At 40.6% G+C, this 12,458-nt stretch overlaps 1 protein-coding gene across 1 annotated transcript in view; it reads left to right on the top strand.

The window, feature by feature from the left end:
• CCDC60 (coiled-coil domain containing 60) overlaps window positions 1-12,458 on the top strand; it is a 315,519-nt gene that overhangs the window by 272,438 nt on the left and 30,623 nt on the right. The window contains exon 8 of the mRNA XM_075835475.1: window positions 9,052-9,334. Within this exon, the coding sequence (XP_075691590.1) occupies window positions 9,052-9,334 (283 nt within the window). The remainder of the gene's footprint in view (window positions 1-9,051; window positions 9,335-12,458) is intronic.

Here is a 12,458-nt window from a genome sequence, read left to right on the forward strand (position 1 = left end):
CAATAACTGTAAAGCTGCAGTGCATAAAAAATTACTTATTCCACAGCATTACATATACTATTAGTGCTCACGAGTTTTGTTTCCATTTTTTCTTTTTTAGCTGACCGCAAAAAAATTCCTATTTTTGGCCCCAAAGTTTCAGTGTGTACTTTTTCTGGGAGGTTACTACAGTGCATTTCCTCATGATATAACTTTATAGATCTGTAAATATATATTTTAACTTTATTTGGATTCTAAATCTTTTTAGCATGTTTATCTAAAAGAAAATCCCTCTACCCACTCCTTAAACACTTACCTTGTCACTCTCCCTGATGCTGAAGTTTTGGGACTCTATTCACACATACATTGCGGTTGCCATTTATAATGGAAACCATGACTCATGGTGGGATCCTTGGCACGATGGATACCACCAATGCCTATAGACATCATTAACTTACAATGTGGTCCATAGGGTTGCACCGAGGTATCTGTCGTTTGAAGGAAGAAATAACACTTCATGCAGCGGCTATTTTTCTTATCAAATATGACAAAATCTGCGACGGAGCCTCCAACGCAGATGTGAATATAACACCACATTCAAGCATTACAGTTGGCATAGTCCATTAGGAAATGCTCCGAACATATAAGTCTTACGTCTAACATACCCATAGACTTCCAGCAGTGAGACATATATACCGAAACAGTATACTAGCAAACATTTGGCCAGTATACATTGGTTTACCTTTGTTTAACTGTATTAAAAACTTAGTTGATTGTGCTTTTAAAAAAAAAAAGTGATACGACAAGTTTATGGCAAATGTATGCAACTCTATAACCCCGGTTTTTAAATGTGTAAGGGCCTGTTCACATCAGCATTCAGGTTCTGTTCAACCTTTCCATCAGAGGAACCGACGAACAGAAAGCCGAACAGGAACTATCGCTTCCGTTTGCATTAACATTGATTTCAATGGTAATGCTTTCGTTTCAGTATGTTTCCATTTCGTAAGGTTTCAGTTTTTTTCACGGAAACAGTAGCGCAGTCGACAGCACTATTGTTTCCCCTTCATTTCTTCTACTGTTCACTCTGTGAATCGCAGACACACTTGTAGCGGCAGTTCACAGTATTACAGTCTGTTCTCTTCAATGAGAGAAGGCTGTAATACTGTGAACCGCTACAGCTACAAGTGTCTGTGATTCACAATGTGAGCAGTAAAGGAAATGAAGTGGAAGCATCACTCGTACGAGCGCTGTGGCCCCTTCAAAACAGTTGATTGATGGGGTGCCGGGATTCAGACCCCAACCGATCCGATATTGATGACCCCTTCAACCCCTTAATGACCAAGCCATTTTTTACGTTTTTCCATCGTATCATTCAAAGAGCTATAACTTTTTTATTTTTCAGTCGACATAGCTGTCTAAGGTCTTGTATTTTGCGGTACAAGTTGTAATTTTTTATAGCACCATTTTGGGGTACACTGAATTTATTGATTAACTTTTTTTAACTTTTTTTGGGGGGAATAGAAAAAAACTGCAATTTCGCCACACTTTTTTGCGTCCTAAATTCACGCCGTTTACCGTGTGGTATAAATTACACAATAACTTTATTGTTATTGCAGCGGGTTGTTGCGATTGCAATGATACCAAATGTATATCGATTTTATGTGTTTTACTACTTTTACACAGTGAAAACACTTTTTTTTCAAAATTATTTGTTTTTGTGTCTCCATATTTGAGGAGCCATAACTGTTTTATTTTTTCGCCAAGCAGTTGTATGAGGGCATTTTTTTTTTTTTTGCTGGACGACTTGTAGTTTTTATCGGCACCATTTTGGAGTAGATGCAACTTTTTGATCGCTTTTTATAAAAAAAATTTTTAAGGCTGGATTCAAAGAAAACAGCAATTTTTGCATGCTTTTTTATTTTATTTTTTATGACGTTCACCGTGCGGGTTAAATCATGTAATACGTTTATAGTTGGGGTCGTTACGGACGCGGCGATACCAAATATGTGTAACTTTTTAACTTTATTTTGTTTTTTAATAATAAAGCAGTTTGTATGGGGAAAAAGTGGGTTTTTCATTTTTTTTCACTTTTTTTCTTTTTTCACTGTTTATTAAACTTTTTTTTACTAGTCCCACTAGGGGACTTCACTATGCGATTATCCGATCGCATTTATAATACACTACAATACTTCTGTATTGCAGTGTATTACTGTCTGTCCGTGTAAATCGGACAGGCATCTGCTAGGACATGCCTCTGGCATAGCCTAGCAGGCATTCACTACAGGCAGACCTGGGGGCCTTTATTAGACCCCTGGCCGCCATAGAAGACAGACACTCGGCGATCTTATCGCCGGGTGTCGGTGGGATGAGAGAGAGCTCCCTCTCTGAGTGGTTAAACTGGTGAGATCGATACTGATATCGATCTCACCCGTTCGAGCAGGGATGCCCCCAGCCCTCAGCTACCTCTGGTAGCTGAGAGCAGGGAGATTTAACGGCTCCCTGCTCTGCTTATTTATTCTGATGCAGCGCCGTAAAAAGGCCTATGCATCGGAATAAAGCCCGTTAGTGACAGCCGTAAAAACACTATGGGGCGGTCACTAACGGGTTAACAGTGTTTTGACTTTTCACAACATCTGTAATGGTTGTATGGTGTCAGCAAACCAGATATGAAAGATTGCTCTCCAAAAGCCAGTTTGCGCACCAACCATTAATTGCAAGTCCCACCTTGATCCCAGTGTGTAAGAAATACACACATATTTGGTATCGCAGAAGTTGACAAATATGTATTCAGATGTGTTTACCGAGTGGCATGCACCAGATGTAAAAAAAACATCACCTAAAATCACATATTCTCACTTAGTGAGAAAATAGACATGGACCGCACATCCACAATATATACTTTGATCTATCGCGGCTAAGCAAAATTTATTTATCTGTTGCTGTAGTGCTGCACTTCTGGGGGGACGTGGCCCAGAGCCAAGGAGGCTTGGCATGGCCTGATAGCATGGGTGCTTTTGGGTCCCTGGGTTGCTCACTCTGCAGGAGCAGTGCTACGGTGGCAGTGCCCGCCCTGCGGTGCTGCAACCGATAGAGTAGGGACTCCCTTGAAAGAGGTCGCCGTGAACTGGCAAGTGGGCTTATACAGTTTGATCAAAATGTTAACAAAGAACCTTATGTTCATGTTTAGAAATTTTGCCTAGCCGCAATAGATCAAAGTATATAGTAGATGTGCGGTCCATGTCTAGTTTCTCACTAAGTGATAAAACCACATATTTTTTTTCCATTTTTCCTTCCATACTTTAAAAAAAGTAAAATATATCTTTTTTTTTTTTACACAATATTGAAGCCCAACATGTTCTGAGAAAAACAAGACCAAATACATGTAGGTTGGAAGAGTAATAGAAGAACAATTTGCTTTTAACCCCTTCCCATCACCCGCCGTATATATACGGCGCTGTCGGGCAGGGCTTTCCGCAAAGCGCAGTACCATTACGTTGTGGTGATAGTGCGGGCTCAGGAGCTGAGCCCGCACCATCACTGCCGGGTGCCAGGTGTATGTTACAGCTGACACCCTGATGTAACGGCCAGGACCAGAGCTAGCCTCCGATCTGGCCGATTAACCCCTCAGATGCTGCGTTCAATAGAGATCGCAGTATCTGAGGGGTTTTTAGCCACCGGCACCCCAGCAACGTGAACGCCTCCCGTGCTGGCCTCCTTGTCAGCCAGCAACGGAAGCCTCCTATGCCCACACAACGGCGGGGCCTAAAATGCTTCCGGTACCATCGGCAAGATGGCGCCGGCTCAGCTTCTGGCTAAGAAGCTGAGCCGGCGTCATCAGCGGTGGATGTCGGCTCTATGTTACAGCTAGCATCTACCTCTAACGGCAGGTACCGGAGCTAGCTCCGATTCCTGCCATTAACTCCTTAGATGCAGCGATCCAAAGCGATTGCTGCATCTTAGTGGTTTATAGCAAATTGCCAGCCGTGCCATGCAATGGCAAGGCTGTCAACTGCTACTATGGCAACAGGAGGCCTAATAATGGCCTCCTGTCTGCCATTACGGAAGCCGATTAGGCCCCGGATGGAGGCGGAGTCTGAACGGCTTGCTGTCAGTGAACAACTGACAGTTCGAATACATTGCACTACATAGGTAGTGCAATGTATTAGAACATCAATCAAACCGTTAGACCTTCAAGTCCCCTAGTGGGACTAAAGAAAGTGTAAAAAAAGGAAAAATAAAAGTTGTAAAAAATAAAATAAAAGTTTCAAGTAATAAAATAAAACACAATCACTCTTTTTCCCTTATTAAGTCATTTATTATTGAAAAAAGAATAATTAAACCATACACATTTGGTATCGCCGCTTCCGTAACAACCTAAACTATAAAAATATTATGTTATTTGTCCCGCGAAGTGAAATCGCCATAAAAGAAAACAAAAAACTGCCACAATTGCTGTTTTTTTGGTCACTTTGTCTTCCAAACATTGAAATAAAAAGTGATCAAGAAGTTGCATGTATCCAAAAATGGTACCCATATAAACTATAGCTCGTCTTGCAAAAAACAAGCCCTCATACAGCTATGTCAAGAGAAAAATTAAAACGTTATGGTTCTCACAACTTGGCGACAGAAGAAATACATTATTTTTAAAAAAGTAATTTTATTGTGCAAAAAGTTGTAAAACAAAAAAAGTGCTATAAATTTGGTTTCGCCGGAATTGTACTAACCCACAGAATAAAGTTAACATGTAATTTATAACTCGTGGTGAACACTATATAAAAAAAACCTAAAAAGAACATGCCATAATTGTTGTTTTTTGATCACCTCTCCTCCCCAAAAAAATGGATAAAAAGTGATCAAAAAGTCGCATGTTCGCCAAAATGGTACAAATAATAACTACAGCTCATCCTGCAAAAAAACAGCCCTATACCACTACATCTGTGAAAAAATAAAATAAGTTAAAGGGAAAGTGTCGCTAGAATTGTTTTTTTTAGTTAAACAATTAGTGTATAGGTGATTAAACATTGTTCTAATTTTTTTTATTTTTTTCACGAGTCAGGAAATATTATAAATTAGATTCTAATTTATAATATTTCCCAGCGCTGGTCACTAGATGGAGCAATTCCCAAAATTGCAGCATTGCATGTGGTAAAGCAACCACATTGCTTTATGCTGCAAAATTTGAGAAAACTCACTCGCTCTAGTGAGCTCTCAGAATCCCCCCTCCTTTATCCTGGCTAGTGCCGGGAGAAACGAGGGGATTGAGCGGTCAAACCTCCTAAACTGTGTGTCGCCATTTTTTGAGCTAACACACAGTGTAGTAGGTTAACATACAGTAGTAAACACACACTAAAACACGAACATACATAGAAATAACTTACCTGCTCCTGCCGCCGCCGCTCCCTCCGGTCCGTCCGCTCCGTCTGCTACCTCCGCTCCAAGTGCACAAGTCCGGAAGCCGCGACCGGAAGCAGTAATCTTACTGTCCGGCCGCGACTTCCGGTCCACAGGAAAATGGCGCCGGACGTCGCACAGTTCAACTTGGACTTTGTGGGAGCGGCGCATGCGCTGTTCCCACACAGACGGTGTACAGCATAGTGGATGGAACAGGCCCCGTTCGCATTCACTATGGGACTGTATGTGCCGTATTCCATGTCTGTATGTGTCGTTAATCGACACATACAGAGATGGGAAAAAAAATGGCAGCCCCCATAGGGAAGAAAAAGTGAAAAAATAAAAAAAAGTAAAACACAAACACACAAATAAATTAATTTTTTTTAATAAAACACTAAAATCAAATTGATCTAAAACATTTTTTTTTCCGTGACACTGGTCCTTTAAGGCTCCAATAAGTCAGGAAAGAAAAATATGCGGTTGTGCAGGCCCGAGGGGAACATTTCTTCTGTTTCAAGTATTTCAACCAATACTTTGTAAATCGCCAAATTAGGCCTAATTTTCGCATGGTATTCTCACTCCTGAGCCCTGTCGATAGTCCAGGCTAAAAATTAGGGCCACATGTAGGGCATTTCTAAAACCGGTAAACACAGCTCTCTAATTATTATGCTGTCTTTTCATGGTGGCACAAGCTGGGCACCAAATATTGGCAGATCTATGGAAAAATTGCCATTTTCACTCTGCAACAGAGCACACTAATTTCTGGAAAACACATGCAGGGTTAACATGCTCACTACACCCTTAGGTGAATACCTTGAGGGGTGTAGTTTCCTGTTTTGGTCCCACAAGGTCTTTGCAACATAGCGCCCAGAAACCAATCCAGCAAAATCTGTGCTCCAAAAACCAAATGGTGCTCCTTCTCTTCTGACAGGAGTTTATGACCAATTGTGAACCAATACTTTGCAATTCGCCAAATTAGGCCTCAACTTCGCATGGTACTCTTTCAATCCTGAGCCCTGTTGATCGTCCAGGCAACAGATGAGGGCCACATGTAGGGTGTTTCTAAAACCGGGAAACACAGCATAATAATTAGAGAGCTGTCTCGTTATGGTGGCACCACAAGCTGGGCACCACATATTGGCATATCTATGGAAAAAAATAAAATTTTCACTCTGCAACATCGATTGCACACTAATTTCTGCAAAACACCTGTGGGGTTAACATGCTCACTACACGCCTAGGTGAATACCTTGAGGGGTGTAGTTTCCAAATGGGGTCACTTCTGGGGGGTTTCTACTGTTTTGGTCCCACAGGGGCTTTGCAAATGCGACATAGCGCACAGAAACCAATCCAGCAAAATCTGTACTCGTTCTGAGCCCTGCCCTGTGACCAAACATCAGTCTATAACCACATATATGGGGTATTGCCGTACTAGGTAGAAATTGCTTTACAAACACTGTGGTTCTTTTCTTCCTTTATTTGTTGAGAAAATAAAAACTTTTGAGCTAAAGCTACGTCTTATTGAAGAAAAAGGATTGTTTTTATTTTCACTGCCCAATTCTAATAAAATCTATGAAATCCCTGTGGGGTTTCCACTGTTTTGTCCCCTCAGGGGCTTTGCAAATGTGACATGGCCTCCACAAACCATTCCTGCTAAATTTGAGCTCCAAAAGCCAAATAGCGCTCTTTCCCTTCTAAGCCCTGCCGTGTGTCCAAACAGCCATTTAGGACCACATGTGGGGTATTGTTTTAATCGGGAGAAATTGCTTTACAAATGTCGTGGTGCTTTTTCTCCTTTAGTCCTTGTAGAAATGAGAATTTTTTTTCTAAACCTACATTTTCTTTGAAAGAATGTAGATTTTAATTTTCACGGCCTACTTCCAATAATTTCTGCAATAAACCTGTGGAGTCAAAATGCTCACTATACCCCTAGATAATTTCCTTGAGGGGTCTAATTTCCTAAATTGGGTCACTTTTGGGGGATTTCCACTGTTTTGGTACCGCAAGAGCCCTTCAAACCGGACATGGTGCCTAAAATATTTTCTAATAAAAAGGAGGCCCAAAATCCTCTAGGTACTCCTTTGCTTCTGAGGCCGGTGCTTCAGTCCAGTAGCACACTAGGGCCACTTGTGGGATATTTCCTAAAACTGAAGAATCTGGGCAATAAATATTGAGTTGCATTTCTCTGGTAAAACCTTCTGTTAAAAAAAAAATGGATTAAAAATGAATTTCTGGAAAAAAAAATGAAATTTGTAAATTTCACCTCTACTTTGCTTTAATTCCTGTGAAATGTCTAAAGGGTTAAGAAACTTTCTTTATGCTGTTTTGAATACTTTGAGGGGTGAAGTTTTTGAAATGGGGTGACTTATTGGGGGTTTCTAATATATAAGGCCCTCAAAGCCTCACAACTAAACTGGCCCCTGTAAAAGTAGCCTTTCGAAATTTTCTTGAAAATGTGAGAAATTTCCACTAAAGTTCTAAGCCTTGTAACATCCTACAAAAATAAAACTATATATTCAAAAAATGATACCAATCTAAAGTAGACATATGGGGGATTTTAATTAGCGACTATTTTGTGTGGTATACCTGCCTGTCTTACAAGCAGATACATAAAAATTTGGAAAAAGGCACATTTTTGCAATTTTTCACTACATTTTGGTGTTTTTCACAATTAATTACTGAATGTATCGAGCAAATTTTGCCAGTAACATAAAGTTGAATGTGTCACTAGAAAACAATCTCAGAATCGCTTGGATAGGTGAAAGCATTCCGAAGATATTACCACATAAAGTGAAACATGTCAGATTTGAAAAATGAGGGAAGGGGTTAAATTGGCACATGTCTAAAACTTGAAAAGAGCCCGGTCAGGAAGTTGTTATACTGTATAGAAGGTGTTTTGCAAACGGTATCACTATTGCGCATTACTATAAAAAAGAAACTGCGTAACTCATTTGTCTGCAAGGGGCAATTACGTATTTGAGCACTAGAGGGCAGATATAGTATTAGCAGTATGGCATAGTACAGTGTAGCACATTTGCTGTTAAAAACAAATATAATTATTAAACTACAAGGATAAGAAGACTTGCTCTACAGCGGGTTATTACTGTCGGGGAGAAAAAAAAAAGTATTTTTTTATCATCAGTTGAAATTCCATGTAATCAATTATATACAATATTAAAAAATTTGTAGCGTTACAGATTTTAATTCAAACATATAGGAAAAGCCCCTCAACTAGGAACATCCTCTTTCTATTACAAAACAACAATATTACATGTTTTAGACAGATCACAATGGTAAATTACTACAAAATAGTTGTGTCTTTTTCTGGAGATCTTCTTTGTTGATGTGGTCCTCCAGAGGCCGCTCTTTTTAGCTGCTCTCTGCTCTGGCTAATTGAGGAGGGTACTTATTGTAGGACCCCCATCTAAGACATCCATATGACAACCAGGTCACTGCAGAGGAAATGTGTGTCCGTCTGTAACTTCCCCCGTTGATATCAGATGATTACTGGGGGTTTAGAGCTGTGACGGTAAGCTGGCTTCCTTTAGGGGAGATATGGTCTTGTTGAGACAACCCCTTTAAATTTGAACATAATCTGTACACCTTTTTATAAGCATTTTTTTTTTATATAAGCTATTGTGCATGTTAATAATCTTATTATATATGTTTCCTTATTCTCAGAATAGAAAGCAGAGTCAAAAACTTATCCATAGCAACATACAACGAGCTCGGAAGTTATCCATCCTCAGCATCTCGCGCTATAGTGGATTATCAGCAATACACACACCAACCATAGGTAGTGTTTCCTCCCTTCTTCCGGGTTCTGATGATGTGGCTACTGGAGGCACTACATCCTCAGATGCGCCGCAAGAAGGTGGGGATGACTTGGAGTCTACTGTCAATAGTTCCCTCCATACCCCAGGCAAACTGAGCAAAGACGAGGATGAAGAAACCCTTTCTGATTGTAAGTATTGTTGTCTCAGGTTCTGGTTGAAGGAATACAACACTGCTTAATAAGTTTTTTTTATTTGAGGGATCAAGTACTATTGTACTGTCCCTATAACGAAACAGATCATGTCACCTGGATACTGCTTATTATGAAAACCTTTTGAGTACAAAACTATACATTAAGCTGTAACACAACGTGCAGCTGTCTGGGTTCGGACGCCAGTTACTAAACTGGTATTTTATCTGCAAAACCATTGGACTAAAAACAAATATCGCAAAGCAATTCAGACCCATGGTAAAACCTCCTGCTGTAAAACCGCAGTCGCTATGAGCCTAAGGGTATGTGCACACGAGAACTGGCTTTTACGTCTGAAAAGACAGACTGTTTTCAGGAGGGTGGTTTCACACACAGTGTTTTTTGGAAAAACGCCACTGCAGGTTTTGATGCAGTTTTTTAACCAAAGCCCGAAGTTGATCCAACAGGAAGGAGAAGTTTATAAGTTTTTCCTTTATATTTCCCATTCCTTTTTTAAATTCATTTCTGGCTTTGGCTCAAAAAACTGAATGAGGAACTGCCACAAAAACTGGCGTTTTTAAACGAAAAATGCTGTGTGTGAAAACACCCTAACCACTGCTAAATATGGAATAGAATTGTGATAACCTTTTTTATGTAGGAAGAAAACATTTACTGTCATGTATGGTAATATATTGAAAACCTTACTCTACCTTTTATTATCATGTAGCTTTGTTATATTTTTTCACAAGGATGCAGTAGAGCATCACGCTTTAAGTGCCCTTTCTAGAGAAGTAGAATTCTGGAAGTCAAATTCAACATTGCAAAACCTGACTATCCACAGAGTTTGTTTCCATGTACTATTCATTATTTTATATTTAAAAAAAATAACGATTAAAAAAGGAAAAAACACCTGATTATCCACAGAAGATCTGAACAGGCAACCCTAAACACAAGGTGCATATTTTTATAAACTGTCTCAGATCGGTTTTTGGAATGAGTTAAAAATGGCTCATGCACATGCCCTATATTTATAAATTATGAACCAAAAAAAAGTGCTTACAAAAACTACTAAACACCTAAAATACACATAAAGTTAAATAAAAATCTATTAGAATCAAGAATATATAGCATATTGTTAATGTTGAGCCACAAACTCTGCGTCACCATTTAAAAACAGTCTGTAAAGGTGTTTATAATACGTCGCGATACTGGCTATAAAAACGAGCGCTGATCAGCGATACGACACGTCGATTGCCGTTTGTTAGCTCCATTCACAAGGAGCAATGATCGTTAATGTATGGGGACGAATGATCGTTCGTCCCCGTGCATTTGCATCACGTCGGCAGTTCACACAGAGATGTGCTGCCGACTAGAGACCATTGTTTTTAGTCATGTAAAAGATCAGATTAGTAGATTTAATGAGCATTTACAAAGGGAAATGTATGGGAACAAGCAGCATTTGTATGAATGCTTGTTTGCCCAATTACTGGCCTGTGTAAAACAGCCTTAGGCTGGATTCACACGAGCATGTTACGTCCGTAATGGACGGAACGTATTTCGGCCGCAAGTCCCAGACCGAACACACTGCAGGGAGCCGGGCTCCTAGCATCATAGTTATGTACGATGCTAGGAGTCCCTGCCTCGCTGCAGGACAACTGTCCGTACTGTAATCATGTTTTCAGTACGGGACAGTAGTTCCACGGAGAGGCAGGGACTCCTAGCGTCGTACATAACTATGATGCTAGCAGCCCGGCTCCCTGCAGTGTGTTCGGTCTGGGACTTGCGGCCGAAATACGTTCCGTCCATTACGGACCGAACATGCTCGTGTGAACCCAGCCTCGCGGTGCTCTGCACAGACCGATACTGGCCTAAAAAAAAAAACGAGCGCCGATCGATGATACAGCGTGCTCGTTAGCTCCATTCATTAGGAGCAATGATCGTTAATGCATGGGGATGAAGTATCGTTACTATGATCGCTCGTCCCCATGCATTTGCAACATTTCAGCAATACATCTCCCTGTTGACACGGGAAGATGTGCTGTCGACTAGCGACCATTTTTTTTTGCCGCATAAAAGATCAGATTAGCCAGTGAACGGGCATTTGTCGACTGATCGTTGCCTGATCATTGGCTCATGTAAAAGGGTCTTAAGTGAGTAAATATAACTTTTATAATCAACTCCGCACATCTCAGTCCTGAAATCATGTGACATCATGTGAGTAAAGGGTGCCCTGTATGGGCTAGAGCAGACACTTTTTTTTATTTCACTCACAATACTACAAAAAGAGAAAAATACCTGTATTAAAAATGCATCATGAAAAATGAAGAAATATTATTTGGATAAACTAACAAAAAAAAAACAAGTTCTGGACTGTATGCCTTGTCATTACACAGTGCCTATTGAAGTCATCTATTAACTCTCCCCTCTGGCTTATAGATGAGGGATATTAACTGGGGTTCGTCCTCTATTTACTCTGTATTCCTTGAAGGGGTTGTCCAGGATTAGAAAAACATGGCTGCTTTCCTTCAAATACAGCACCACACCTGTACTCAGCAACATTTAGGCCAAAGGGCACACATAGTTCGCATGGAGCACGCATCGACATAAAGAGCATCTTACTGATATTAAGAGTACCTGTCACTATGACTGATCTTTTAAAATAAAAACATCCACGTGATACCAAATAGAGTTATACTAGTGGGTACACTTACACCCACTGAACAGCCCAACAAAGTGCCAAATAGGGACCGAAAAGAAACCAACCAATCGTCCCATTATGTGATCCCTTTTAGCAGTCTTCAGCTAAAAAGGATTTAGGCCCCAGGCACACGACAGTAGATTTCGTCCATAATTGCGGACCCTAATTACGGACTCATTCATTTCTATTGACCACGGACATATTCCCGTATGTTTGCGGGATGGAGTCCGTGCCGTTGAAAGCCTCTGCAAAAGATAGGGCATGTCCTATCTTTTGCTTTTTACAGACCGTGCTCCCATACATCATATGGGAGCACGGGCCGAATATGCGGGTGGCTGTCCGCGGCCGGCCTTGCCTGTAATCGCGGACCGTGATTATGGGCAAGGCCGTGTGCAGGGGGCCTCAGTCTGTGACTTCTGTAACTGA

Source organism: Rhinoderma darwinii, chromosome 1 (genome assembly GCF_050947455.1).
Source record: "Rhinoderma darwinii isolate aRhiDar2 chromosome 1, aRhiDar2.hap1, whole genome shotgun sequence".
Taxonomy (NCBI): Eukaryota; Metazoa; Chordata; class Amphibia; order Anura; family Rhinodermatidae; genus Rhinoderma; species Rhinoderma darwinii.